The 14488-nt window shown below is 34.6% G+C and overlaps 1 protein-coding gene across 1 annotated transcript in view; it reads left to right on the top strand.

Annotated features, from left to right (window-relative positions):
• The window catches only part of LOC121322646 (potassium voltage-gated channel subfamily H member 7-like), a 61226-nt gene extending 46982 nt beyond the window's left edge, over positions 1–14244 (top strand). The window contains exons 10-16 of the mRNA XM_041262830.1: positions 2656–2908; positions 6037–6242; positions 7332–7419; positions 9557–9787; positions 10624–10789; positions 12378–12558; positions 13312–14244. Coding sequence (XP_041118764.1) covers positions 2656–2908; positions 6037–6242; positions 7332–7419; positions 9557–9787; positions 10624–10789; positions 12378–12558; positions 13312–13563 — 1377 coding nt within the window. The 3' untranslated portion in view covers positions 13564–14244. The remainder of the gene's footprint in view (positions 1–2655; positions 2909–6036; positions 6243–7331; positions 7420–9556; positions 9788–10623; positions 10790–12377; positions 12559–13311) is intronic.
• The last annotated feature ends 244 nt before the right edge of the window (positions 14245–14488 follow it).

Raw genomic sequence — 14488 nt, 5'->3', positions numbered from 1 at the left:
TCATGCCTGCTTCACAACTTATTTAATGGGATAACTACACCCTCTGGTAAGAGCAGGAGGTATTTGTATACAGATCTGTATGCTAAATTTGTAAAATAATTCTTCATTTGTGGGATTTAGTAGGCTCTTGTAACTATGGTACATGTATTTTAACTACAGTGTAAAGATATGTGGGGTATATAGACAGTATGTATACCTAGAAAGCTTATAAAGTACAGTGCTTGAAATCTACTTTTTTCACTGTAGAGTAGTTGCCTATTTTATCCCACAATGCATATTATTTGTTACCGCATAATACATGGGTTCATATGCATATGACTTGAAAAATGATATTTGCATTCTTTAAAAAGTAGCATTAATAGTGTACAAGCTGTTGTTCTACAGTGATTCTTAAACTTGACTCGTGCACACACCTGAAACTTATTAATACAGCTCAGTGGAATCCAAATCATGTGCATATGTAAAAAAGTTGCATGTAGTTTTGAATGCATGCTTACGCATGAAATCTGTTTATTGAAACATGCTACCATTATTTTCATATCATATCTAAAACATAATTACTTATGCTAAAATCTTAGTGACATTCTCTTTTTCGAGAGCTAGAAATAGATTTTTAGTTATGACACTTTATAACTGACTGCCCTTGCCAAATGTTGCCAAACCTTTCTGCTCCACAAATTCACGGAAACATTGAGATTCATTTTAAAGATGTTGCGTCTGTATATGATTTTTTATTTTTTTTTTTATTTTTTTTTTTAAGAAATCAACCTGTTAATGTTTTTTTTTTATTATTATTATTCTTTTTAAATCACTTTATATTAAACAAAGTAATATATACAGGAATATTTTGAAACATTAACAGGTTTTTCTTTTCTTATCAAAAAGATGAATATGTTATGTGTTGCATTATATGTACATGTATTCATAAAATGACTTCTGTTAATTTTTAACCATATACTTTACATTATAAGTTATGTTCATACCTGTGATGTATTGTATACCAATAAAAGTCCACCTTAGTCAAATCACCATTATCTTATATAGAGAAAAAATAAACACCCTTTAAATAATGAAGTAGAAGAGAACACTTTGAAAATGTAAATAGTTTTCATAGTTTATGACAGTAAAACTACAAGCCTAGATGGCTGGTATTTTCCTTACTTTACCACTTTCCTACAGTATCATTAAAATGAGCTAAACCATTTCCATTTTAAAAAGGAGTGATAGTTCACTTCAAGATTACTCTGATCCCCAGAAGGTAAGTTTTATAAAGTACTTGATCTAGCAAAGGGTTTAATTAACTGAAAAATTAATATAACTTAAGTGATACTTGAAACCAATGCACACCTTGTATGCTGTATATTGGGGGGTGGGGGGGTGGTATAGAAAGTGTCTGCAATGTGTATGAGTTATGAATAATCATCACAATTATAATCATAATAAAAGTTTATACAATTCACTTTACATTCCAGATACTGAGCACCTTGTGAGTCACTTCACTTATCACTCCAGACATTCTCTCAACAAACACAATTTACAAACACAAAATTCACTGTACTGTATATGAAGCGAAGAGCAAAGCATTACTGTGAGTGCTGATCCTGTGTAAAGGGCAGTGCTGTGAGATGCACTGCAGTTATGGATTCTGCACCCTATTGATGAGATGAGTTTTAAAAAAAACTAACAGAAGAGCCTGACTCTCTTGCATAGTAGTTAAGGTACTCACTTGGGTAGTCATAGGTTCGCATACAGCCTCTGCCTTGGTAAATCTGATAGGGATACATGATTAGAGAATAGTTTATCTAATAGTTTGTGGGTGCTAGTGCCCACTTTTTGTTATGTTATTCAATTGCTATAAACTGTAAGATGGATTTGTTTTTAGAAACCTCAAGTGCTTTGGCTGCATCAGTGAAATTTGTCATTTTTGCTTTTAATCAAGAACGTGTATGTCGAGTTCAGTTAAACCATGATGCTCAAAAAGCACACCCCTTTGGCTTGCTGAAATATACTGCTTCTTATCCAATATCTATTAGGCTTTGGTTGGTAAGGGAAGAGTTTTGATTTAAAAAGTAAATCAATAAATATATAAATACATACATAAATGCATACATACATACATACATAAAATAATGTTGTGAGTTACTATTTCAGTTTGCACGATACAGAGAAATGTATTTTTGTCTTTTAAAATAAATTACTAATGTGTATAAACATCCCCATGAAACACTCAATGTCTTTGTTAATTGTGTCATATGGAGTTTGTCATCATAACTGGGGTTTCTGCAGTAATTAACTACTTGTTATATCATAGCACGTACTTAGCATTTTATTTTATATCAAGGCAGTGTTTTATTTTATGATTCCCAGTTTATTCTGGTGTGTTGTTAATTAGTAAGGAACACCAAGGAAGGTACAGCATAAATGGCAAACAATTACAAAAACAATGTAATAAATAAACAAATACATTAAGACTCTATCAGCAAACATAATAATTCAATTATTCAAATGATTGAAAGTGTATGGTAGTATTTATCGTATGTTATCTATATGTCTACCTTACACGTGTGTGTGTGTGTGTTTTGTTTTTTTTTTCTTTCTGAGACGAATTAAATATAAATTACAAACAACCCTATTTATAAAATACTTTCTTGTTAGGTCTTAAAGGGATTTCCAGAGTGTCTGCAGGCTGATATTTGCCTTCACCTGAATCAGAATTTGCTTCAGAGCTGCAAGGCTTTTAGAGGTGCCACCAAAGGCTGTTTGAGAGCTTTGGCCATGAAGTTTAAAACGACGCATTCACCCCCTGGAGACACACTGGTCCATGGTGGAGATGTTCTGACTGCACTCTACTTCCTGTCTCGAGGCTCAATTGAAATCCTGAAGGATGACATTGTCGTTGCAATACTAGGTTAGTATTTAATGTGTCTCGTAATGTTAAGCTGATATTCAGTTAATAGAGAAATACTGTATTTATTTATTTATAATAGTGACTGGCAAGCCTTCATTACAAGTTCATATTAATGTGACTGTTCAATTAAGCGATAGTGTCCATCAGTGAAGTGATGGTGGGGAGTTTTGCATGCTGAGCTGAAAGGGGAGGGGGCTAATGAAAGTCAAGGTCAGCTACCACACGGGAGAGCCTTCATCGAGAGGGCACAATTGCTATTAGAAAACTAATTGTCTTTAAAACAACACTTTAATGTAAATTTACCTTGAACTTGTAATGATTCGTCGGGTACAGAATGGAGCTATGTTACTGAACTGTCAGTCTCTAAATGAAAAAGACGGTACTTGCAGATTGGTTTTAAATTTGATTCATAGTTGATGCCACGATGTAGCAGCGGTTATCAACTGTCTGATAGAAACCGACTAGAGCTGAAAGCTGTTTGTCTGATGGTACTGAATCGGGACAGATTTGAATCGGGTTTGGTGTTTCATAAAAAAACAAACAAACAAAAAAAAGTGTAATTCTTGAACTAAGGATGCTAATTTTGCAATGAATTATATTTGTAGTTCATGCATAATTATATCTGAATTATGTCGCTTGTTGTAAATAAAGGGTTGTTTATTGTGTGATATTCAACCTTTGCCAGGAACATGCATTAAATATAATAACACTAGCTATAACTAAAATAACATAAACGGGTCATACAATACAATTTAAAAGCATTGGCTCAATAAAAGATGCTTTAAAGGTTAAAGGCATGCTCAATTAAATAGTTCTTTTCAGTTCAAACACACTGATTTCAGTGTTCAAGTGTGAGAAATGTAGCCTAGAGCTGCTCCAGCTATTCTCGAAGTGCTTCTCAGTTCATTTCCTTTTTCAATTCTGGCTTTCATGAGAACCCGAGAATAAGTTGTTTGAACTTCAAATAATATATTATATATATATTATATATATATATATATTATATAATATATATATTATATATATAAATATATCTATATATATATATATATAAAGAGGGGGGGTTCACAGCTTGTCATGTAAAATAAACCAGAAATTGCACACCACTTATAATGAGCTCTGTATCATTAACGGGGACTGGTGAAATGCCTCCAGTTGAGCCTGTTGAGAATTGCCTTTTCAAATGTAATATCTGCTAATTTGCAAAGTCTGACATTCCCTCAGGTACCCAACATGACATCTTAACTAAAAGAAAAAGTCTGCACTATTGAAATCTTGATTCAACTTGACACTCAAAGAGTAGATGGAAGCTGGTCCCCATCCACATTTAATATTACTGTTATTAACATTACTGAAGAGGAATGATTTATGGCTACAAGACCATATTAATGAATTTCAGAAGTGTAGTAGTTAAATAATAATAATAATATATTCAAATTGCTATTTAGATATGAACTGCTTCCATCTATCTATCTATCTAGCTATCTATCTATCTATCTATCTATGTGTGTATATATATATATATATATAAATGAATTTTTTGTACTCTAGTAGTTTTAACCTTATGTTTAACACAGATTGGGTCTAAAATGATTAAACTATAATCCTTGATGTAAGCTTAGCCGATACAGTGACAAACTGTATTTTAGAAGCTTCAGCTTTGAGCTGCTTATAAAAAAAAACAGAGCTATTGTAGGCTAATAATAAATTGCGATACTTAAACATCTAGGATTAAATTAGTTGATGCCCACAGACATCCATCTGTGCATATCGTAGGTGCAGTACATTGAAGATTGACGCAAAAAATTAAAAAAAAGTCTCATGAGTACATATCCAGAGTCCATGATGAACTGCAGAATGCAACACTGCTAGTTCTGTCTGCATATCACACTATCTACTAGAGAGAGAGAGAGAGAGAGAGAGAGAAAAAGATTTATTGATTGGCTTTTTCTGTTGTTTAACCTAAAGGTCCTGGTGACACACAGTAAATCTGAAGTCAATGGTCATTTCCATCCCTGAGTTATTGACAGTTCCTTTGTATAATTAGGTTATTTTTCAGTGCTGGTGTCTCTCAATGCTGCTAGCATCTAGCAGGTTTTCAAGGCTAAGCCTTACTTAAACTGTTCATTTTTCACAGTATAAACGGTCTTCAGAGAAACTCTTGACATAATAAGGCCACACTGCAGTAAATCTTCAACAAATCTTCTCAACCTTATGTATTCATTCCTAAAAAAAAAATAAGCTGATTATCACACTGCACATAAAATGGCTATGGACCAATTCTCTCCCATGTCCACCCAGGACATGGGGGAGTTTATCTGGCACCAGGTCAGACAAAGTGTTACAAATAACAATGCGCCAAAAAATAAAGTGATTAAAATTGATTTGTAGTCTTTTTCTTTCCATCGCTGCCACAAATCACACAGAGTTAATTAAAACCTAAAGTAATAAGCCCAAAGTTAATTAAGAAAACAGCATGTTAATTAAACTTATGTATGTGAATTAAGGCTTGTATTGCTTTATTTTTTATTTTGTTGTGCTGTTATTAAGTGTGAGAGAAGTAAAAAATAAAATAGGTTATGTAAGGTGAGCTGGCATAGGCCAGCAACCCTGTGTACTTGTGTACTGCTTTATATGAATTAGCTATGGCAGGAGGTAGCCTGGGGGTTCAGCTCTCTGGGACTGCTAATATTGCACTATTGCAGGGTGTGATGGCTGAAGTTATTTGAACAGCCCATGCTGGAATTGGCAGGCTTGGTTACATTTTGTGTCAAACAAGAATATTCATAGAAGGTAATTAGCACATGACAGCCATCCATATTGTCAGGTCACTGTGAGTCCGCAACAGTACACCAGTACAGCAGCTCTTTTGTGCTTGACCAATAACTTTGTCCTGATCAGTTTAAAATGACCTTTTTGCTGTCAAAAAATATTTCAGGAAAATAAACTTATGCAATAAACAAAACATGTATAAAAACCAATCAAAATAAAGATGGATGCACCATGTGTCCCCTGTTTATAGCATACATATGTATTTTCCTATATCCAATTTACCACCTTACTGTTCATTTCGTTGAGCCAAAATCCAAAGGTCCTTAGTAATTAACCATGAATGTGTTTGTCCTTAGGGAAGAATGACATATTTGGAGAAATGATCCATCTGTATGCAAAACCTGGAAAATCCAATGCAGACGTCAGAGCTTTAACGTATTGTGATCTGCATAAAATTCAAAGAGAAGATCTCTTGGAGGTCCTGGATATGTATCCAGAGTTTGCTGATTACTTTTTGACCAATTTGGAGCTAACATTTAACCTAAGAGATGATAATTCCAAGGTATGTCTTTAGTGTGAGTTTGTTTAAGCTATTGAATGCCTACAGTAAAACACTGATACCTGTAACACTGCAGCAGGGTAATCATAACGTACTGTTTTTTGGGTTTTTTTGCCCTGGTATCATTCTGATCCTGAAAGCTTAGCAGGGGTTGACATGCTCAATGCTTGACAGGGGAGACCAATAGATATGGCAAAACATTTTGCATCACCTACAATTTTAGGATTACAACATAATAAAAATAAAAAATATGAACATAATTTAGATCTTTTGTTTAACGTCATGTAATCAAAAAAACTACAAACTACCGGAAGCCATAATAATAGGGCAGTATTTCATGTTAGATTTGGAATTGTCATATTTTTAAATTGTAAAAGTATAGTTATGCTGTGTACGGTTGTGTGGTTTCATAAGTCGTTTAGGCTGATGTCTGGTAACCACATGGTAACCAAAGGTCGTTAACGTCATTATGTGCGTTAATTCTGCCACCTGTTTTTAGTTTTCAGTTAATGGAGTTATTGCATTTAGATTGTATTTAGATCAGCGGCATACCCAGGGCCAGACAGTTTATCATAATTATCAGTCTGTATGACCTAAAAAAAGATAAATGCAGAGAAATAGCAGTATTTACTTTATTAAAGCTAAAAAAAAAAAAAAAAAAGGCTGCAAAATGAACAGTGCTTTGTAAACCCAATTATATTTCTGTAAAATGTTCCATTGGAACACTGGACATCAGAAAAAATAAATCAATAATTACGTTTCATGTTTAAAGTGTTTTAAGATACATCGTTCACATTATGGTGTTAAAGTAAGAATGTTTACCAGGGATCCAGTTCTGATATATAGCATTATTATGGCTTTAATAGTAGAACAAAACACAGTTAAAACATCCATGTGAGCTTTCTTCAAACGAAAGGGCAACTGTCTCAACCCATTTATTACTACAGCATATGGCGTGTGATGTCGGGTAGGGGAAACAGTTAGTGAAGATGTTTTTGTAGAACCTTATGCTGTTACAATATAGATATCTATCATCTTCACAGAACATAAAAGTGTCATTAACATGCAATTTACAATTTTTATTTTATACAGACTGACTATTCACAAAGTAATGATTCAGATGAGGAGGACAGTACAGTTCGTAAAAGAAAAATTTCCTTTAAACGTAAAACAGAGAGAGGTAAGTCATGTGTATGTTTTTTTCACTGAATAGTTAATAAAATTGGTACACTTCTATTTTGCATTTGCTATTTTATTGATTTATTTTATGTTTGTATTAATATATATTTTTACTTAATTAAATCTGCTTGATGATGATAAGTAGCAATAGAATTAGCACCTTTTGGCAGCCTTAGAGATTCCTTAGACAGCATTTCAAAGACAGCTTTTGAAGGTTCTGTGCTGTTTTTCTAGCTGTTGTTCAATGGAAGGGGTGACTCATTTAGGCACAGTGAAGAGAAAGAAGCCAGGTTATTATGGTTGACAAAGAATATAATAAGTGCACATACAGAGTGCCTTTCTGATATAGAGTAAGAACTGTTGTACAATTGCCCTTTTATACACATTGATTCTTTTTGGAAGGAATATTCTAGATAGTGCAATAAATCCAGTGCAGTATTTGGAAAAGGAATGATAGCATGCTAGTTATACTACAAGCAGTAGTATTAAAGAGTAATGCAGGAGTTTTTAATGTTTTGTTTTGGGTTTTTTTGTGCATTCTTCAAGCATTAGCATATACATAAATGTATTGTAGTCATATGTATTCCCTGTGTTTTCATTTCTACTATGGTACAATACTAGATATGAAAAAATATTGTAGTTACCACTGAGTCAATTCAGAACCCTGGACAGATCATGTAAAGGATTCCTGACCACCAAATACTTGGTTAGGAAGCAGAGATTAAAAGCTAGCTATATGCTAAAGTACTACAGAAGGAAAGACACCAATTGGATAGACTGCTACTGATAATTATATTGTCAGCACAAAGACTCTGTTCATTAACTTTATTAAAATAAATACAAATAAATAAAAGGAACGAAGGACTGTAGTCGTATAGCAACAGGGGGAGGTTATATTTGGCTTAGCATGTGGCCTTACCTAGCTCCAGATATATTACAAGCCATTTAAACTAAGGGTATTCCTTGCTCTTCTCAACTTTCATTATTGCTTAAGCCTTTTGTTCTGATAACAGTAGAAAGCAGAGCACCGACCAATCATAGTGGCCCCACCTGCACCTCACATGTGGGCTGCTGCTGTCAGCATGTGTTTGTGATTTAAAGCTGATCGCAGATTTGGTACTGCCAAAATACACACACACACTCACACACACACACACACACACACACACACACACACACACACATACACACTCTGGCACTCTTTAAAACAGGAGAATAAGGCCCTCTTTTGTGTTGTAAACTCTCTCAAATAAAATGACATTAGAGACACCCCGTTTTTGGAAATTATGGTTTTTACCTTGAGATTATTATACTGGTCAGCACATATACGTGTGCAGGTATAACAGGTAGTGTTGTGTGATGGTCTGACGTTCCGGATTCTAACCACTCTGTGAGAAGAGATGGGTTTGAAAAGCTCTCTAACCACGAATGCAGATGAGCCTGCATAGAGGTTAAGCCAGTTAAGCTTGGTTGCCGGTTTGACCCAGCCTCTGCCCTATTACACATGTATAACATTTCTGTGTTTTGCAAAGACCTTTTGTTAAAGAAACAGCATTTCAGTGATGGAAAATTTTTAACTTTGGGGGTGAATTAAACTGAAACTCCAGAATCGCAAAAGCTCAAATGATGTAAGGAGCAGTTCTAAACAGTAAGATAATATTCCCTATCTACAGCAGACATAAACAACAAAATGCACCCCAGATTAACATTCACTTGTATATGATCCAGTCTGGCAAATGTGGCTCACACACACACATGCAAGATAAACAAATAAGAGTGTAAAGGAGAGTTTGTGTTTTAATTACTGTACCAAAAGCTTTTAGTAATATTAATGTGACATTGCTTTATCAAAATCTTGCTTATGGCATTCTTTGAATGCAAATTGTTTTCCAAACATAATCAGAAACCTAATTTATTTAGCTTTTTTGCTTGGAGCGCAGAAAGATATTACATTTAGACTGAAACGCCAAATTATTCTTGTGTAGTCTTGCACAATATGTACTGCAGTGTAATTTTTTTTAGTAGGTAGTCACATCCTGCTCAGAGTTTATTTTACAATAAAATTAGTAAATAAAGTACTGAGATTTAACTTCAATCTGAACTTTCCCTACACCCTGATAATTATTCCCTTTCTGCAGTGGTGAGCAGTGAAGATAAGGATGGTGACACAACAAAAGAGAACCCGACATATTTCCAATGTTCAAGTAAAGATTTAGAAGAGAGGAAAGACAGCTCATTATCTTTTTCTACCACTGTGGAAGAAGAAACAATGCCATTATGTTCTGGTATCATTGGATATCCTGCATTCGTTAATCCAGCCGCAATCCAGACCAAAAACAGACTTGAAAAACTGAGTCATTCTTACAAAGGTAACATCCTGTACCTACATTTATAGAGTTGCTGGAAGAACTGTAGCCAAGTAACAATGATACCCAAATGTTGGTATATATTATACAGTTTAATGCATTTTTAAAGCATGCCTTTGTTAAAAAACACAGGGGCGTTTGAGTGTTGAAATTTTAAAAGTAAAATATCCTGCGTTATACTATATCTTCCCTCTCATTGCAACGACCTAATTTTCAGGAATGGTTTGATGCTGTGTAAGAGAAGCTGCAAACTGGAAAGCTGCACGATTCCCATAGCTTTTTTCGAACGCACATGCTGCATTTGCTCTAGATTTATTCTACCCCTAGTTCTTTTATTTAATTGTACCAATTAAACCTCCAAAGCAGGTAACTACTGGAGTTGACCATTCCTGGTAGAGAGTGGTAAACTGCATGTATCTCCCTCTGCTTGTGGACGATTATTGTAACCAAGTGTTTTTATTTGATTACTATTACCAGGAATTCCCTGGCAATTGATTTAAATTGCACAATAACCTTAAAATCAATCAATTGATCTTTAACCTTTCCTGTAACAAACTGGGCTTGCTCGTTTTGGTCATTTGTCATTTTATATAAGTGCTGAGATTGTGAATCTTATTACAGGAGTCTGAAATTAAAAAAAAAAAACAAAAACAACAAAAAAAACAATGGCAATATACTGTGCTATACCAGCTTGCCAGTGTATGATGTATCTTGCTCTGATCTTGTCTTTTGTAACTGTGTTGATTAATAATGATGCCCTCAATACAAATGGTTCTGGGTGTACAAAACGAAAAGTCTCAGGTTACATGTTCCATTTGGTGTAATCTCATTTGTTACAGATCTCAGAGCTGGAGAATGGGAGAGAAAAAAAACAAAGGAATATCTCGATGAGTCAGCACAATCTGCATTATCTCAAGTTGCACGAGGTCTCTCAGAAACTGAAAGTGACATCATGTATGGGGAAGTGGAGCACAGATTAGACTTGCTTCGAGAACAGCTAAATAGGTAAAGGAAAACTCTAACAATACAAGCTTTACGTTGTCAAGATTAAGGGGCCGTACTGATTCGACTGCATGTTATTTTTGCTTGTCTGATCATTCTTTTGTAGTTTGGATATTGGGTTAACTGTCAAAGACCATGTACAAGTTACAGTAAATGAAATCAGTGATAAGAGAACAATACCAATGTCAGAATGTGGAATGTGGAAAAGCAGATTTTAAACAAAAAAAAGCTAAAATACTAATTATACAAGAAACAAAAACAATATGTACACTGTATTATCTGGCATGGCAGATTGGTAAAATGTTCAAATATTATGGTATTCAAAAAGATGTTTACAGTAAGTCTGGTACTATACAAGATAAGTCTATGAAGAAATGTTTCTCATTCAACCTGGTTAAGATCAAGGGTAATTTCCAAAAACAATACCCACACCTACACAAATTAAATAAAGTGTTCCCTAGCCTGCTTGAATATCTTCTAACAAAAAATAAAATACACATTTTAAAGCTTTTCAATATGATACATCTACAGGTAGGGTTTCACTGTTGTGCATTCAGGGTATCTTTTCCTCAGACTTTCTAAGTCTGCAAAGGTACTTCAGAAACAAAGGAATAAGACAGAAATTTGGATCTGACATTTTCTGAGAAGAAGAAGAAGAAAACAAGGGTGTTGTAAAACTAACAACAAACAACGTTATTGCAAATGCAGTTCAATTGTTGTTCTAAAACCATTGCCATTATTTTAGTCCTACATTTGTCTTAGCTCTTTAAATTGTTGGTGTTACCTAACGTAAGATCCAGGTCTATAATTAGATTTTAAGAACACATGTTTGTTATTTAGGGATTTAGAAACAGCCTCGGCAGAGGGATACACAGGCCATCTGTTCTGTTCTTTATGAGCAGACCCCACAATCTGTTAAATAATGAGAGCAACAGCTCCACCTGGTGTTGTTTTTTTTACTAAATCAGAGATTCATCATGAAAACGGCGTGTGTAATTTGAGTCTCGTACTATACTACTTTATGGTAAAGAAATGTCTCCAGCTTGTGTAACACAAGCAGTGTTGTGTGTTACTGCCATTATGGGTTCTGTCCTGTCCCCTATCAGTGAAATGAGAGGAGGTTATTATTTTATTTAATTTTTGTACTTTTAAATTTTGAGGGGGCACTGCCTCCCTTGCCCCCTCTGATGGGCACATATTCACTCTTCAGGTGAAATGACCAGTGAATTGCAAGACGAACTAAACGTATGGTTTGCAAACAGAAATATATCTAACTTAATGTAATGCATACTTTGAACAACATTAAATAATCAACATAAAGTAATGTACCTTTGCTGGGAAAATGTACGCAATATTTCTCCAGCTCCCTTTGCCTCTGTAGAAGTCAGCTAGTTTGGGATCATTAAGGCATTGTAGCAGTTGATGCAATTCCCCAAGGAAGGGTTTATCATGCCTGCGCATTTTACTTACTTTACTTTTTCTTCTACATAGTTGCAGATACCGTTTTGTTACCTACAGTATAACCACTTTTCTGGTGAATTTGCGAATCGATCATAACTTTTTTTTTTCATTTATTTTTTTACTTTACCAGGCTGGAATCACAGATGACGAATGACATGCAAACAATTCTTCAGATACTGCAGCGGCAGTCCACACTAGGGCCCCCTGCTTACAGCACGGTCACTGCCAGTTCAGAGTATCAGAGACCAGCCATTCGAGTTCAGCCTGTTGCAGCAATAAAAACAGACAGGAGCTTCAGCACTTCATCACAGGTAACATAATGTAATATAACAAACCCAGAAAAAATATTCAGCATAGCCAACTAAAATCATACAAGTACACATTTATTTACCAAGCCTAAACCTTCATATGCCAAACAGAATGTAAGATTAACTAACTAATTTAAGTAACTAAACTATGAATGTGTATCTCTGTAGCATGCTCATTATGTTTTGATTTTGACTCAAGATTCCAATGATTTTATAAAGCTGTGAAAGTTAACACTTAGATGCTTACCAGTATAACTTGTATTATATGACAAGTGGAAACTTTTGCAGGGATTCAAAATGCTGTCATCCAGCGATAAAGCAATATTGTGCAGGTTGGATAAACAACTTCCCATTGACAGCATACCAACAGTAGCCTGACGCTGAATGACTCATTTAATTTAGGAACTTAAAATGAGGAAGGTCCAAAGCAGATGTCATATTCTCAAAAGATAATTTAGCTTCCTTATTGCAACAGGAACATGACCAAACAATTCAATAACATCAGCTAGAGGACTGTGTACTTGGATATAACAGTCTCCCTTGCTAGTATTACATCCTCAACTTCAATTTGAAGACTGTTATAACCTTGTACACTCAATACACCCTGTAGTTATCTGTTAATTAACACCCTGGGTCCCCTGTGGTCATGCATGAATATATTATCAGTTCAATTTTTTAAGCCAAAAAAGAACACATTAATTATGCATAAAACAAAGCATATTTTGATTTCCTAGTTTCCTTTCTTTGTTTTTTCAGAGTCCAGAATTTTTAGACTTGGAAAAGCCCACTGTAAAATCCAGCAGGGTACACCGGAACACAGCATCAGAAGATAATTTAGCTTCCTTTTTGGAACAGGAACGTGACCTAACAGGTCCATTTCATCAACAGCAGTCCAAATATGTTCTTCTACCAAGCAGACATCCTTCCCTGCCAGATTCTTCTCCAAGTACCATTGGAATGTTGGGCCTGCATAGGCACGTTTCAGATCCTGGTCTTCCTGGGAAATAGTGTCAACCCAAATGACCTGCTCTGCCATTATTGTGGCTGTTCGTATTCTTTACAAATCAAAATCCTCTTATGTTTGACTCAGGGGTCTACAAGGATACTGTCATATGCAAGAATGCTGTAGATTTTCCTAACCATAACCTATAAAGTTATTGTTCATTTTATATTTTTTATGGAACACTGCCAGTTAAACAAGGCACTGTACATGCTTGTTTCAAAACAGAAGAGCATGCAGGGAACTGTTTTATGTTGCATGCTGATTTGAATCCAATTACTTGTCTAAAGGAGAATCTGTTTTGATGTTTGCATGTTTTCTAGGCAAAGTGCACTGCTTTTTAAAGTTGTACAGAATATAAATTACTTGAAACAAAATTTGTTAAAAGCACATGTCGAAATAAAAGATACCCCAAGTATTTTGCATGTGCTTTTATAATCCCGTTCATGGTTTTTAACATGGCTGAAAAATAAAAAATTAGGGAAAAAAAACCTTTGAAATATTTGAAATTTACAGCCACTGATGAGGCTTGTGAGTCACTGATGCAATAACTTTCCTAAAACTTGGTTTAAAAGCCATCATTCCCATGAAGTTACATTTTATCTATAACCACTTAAGTGAAAATAATTTTACTTAGAATGAAGTTGCACCAATATACAGAACAATTGATTCCAAGAACGTTGAAGGTCATCCAATTGAAGGTATATATATATATATATATATATATATATATATATATATATATATATGATATATATCACACACACACACACACATACAGGTAGTGGACAAAAAAATGAAAACATCTGGGTAAATAAGGCTCATGCTTTAATTAAGCAAATAACATCCCAGCATGCTTAGGGTCATGTATAAAAATGCTGGGCAGGCCTGGTTGCCTATAGTTATGGCTAGTATGGCTACAAGAGGAGACCT

Source organism: Polyodon spathula, chromosome 11, assembly GCF_017654505.1.
Source record: "Polyodon spathula isolate WHYD16114869_AA chromosome 11, ASM1765450v1, whole genome shotgun sequence".
NCBI lineage: Eukaryota > Metazoa > Chordata > Actinopteri > Acipenseriformes > Polyodontidae > Polyodon > Polyodon spathula.
Note: the sequence above shows the minus strand (reverse complement) of the source record. Positions and strands in the feature narration are given on the sequence as shown.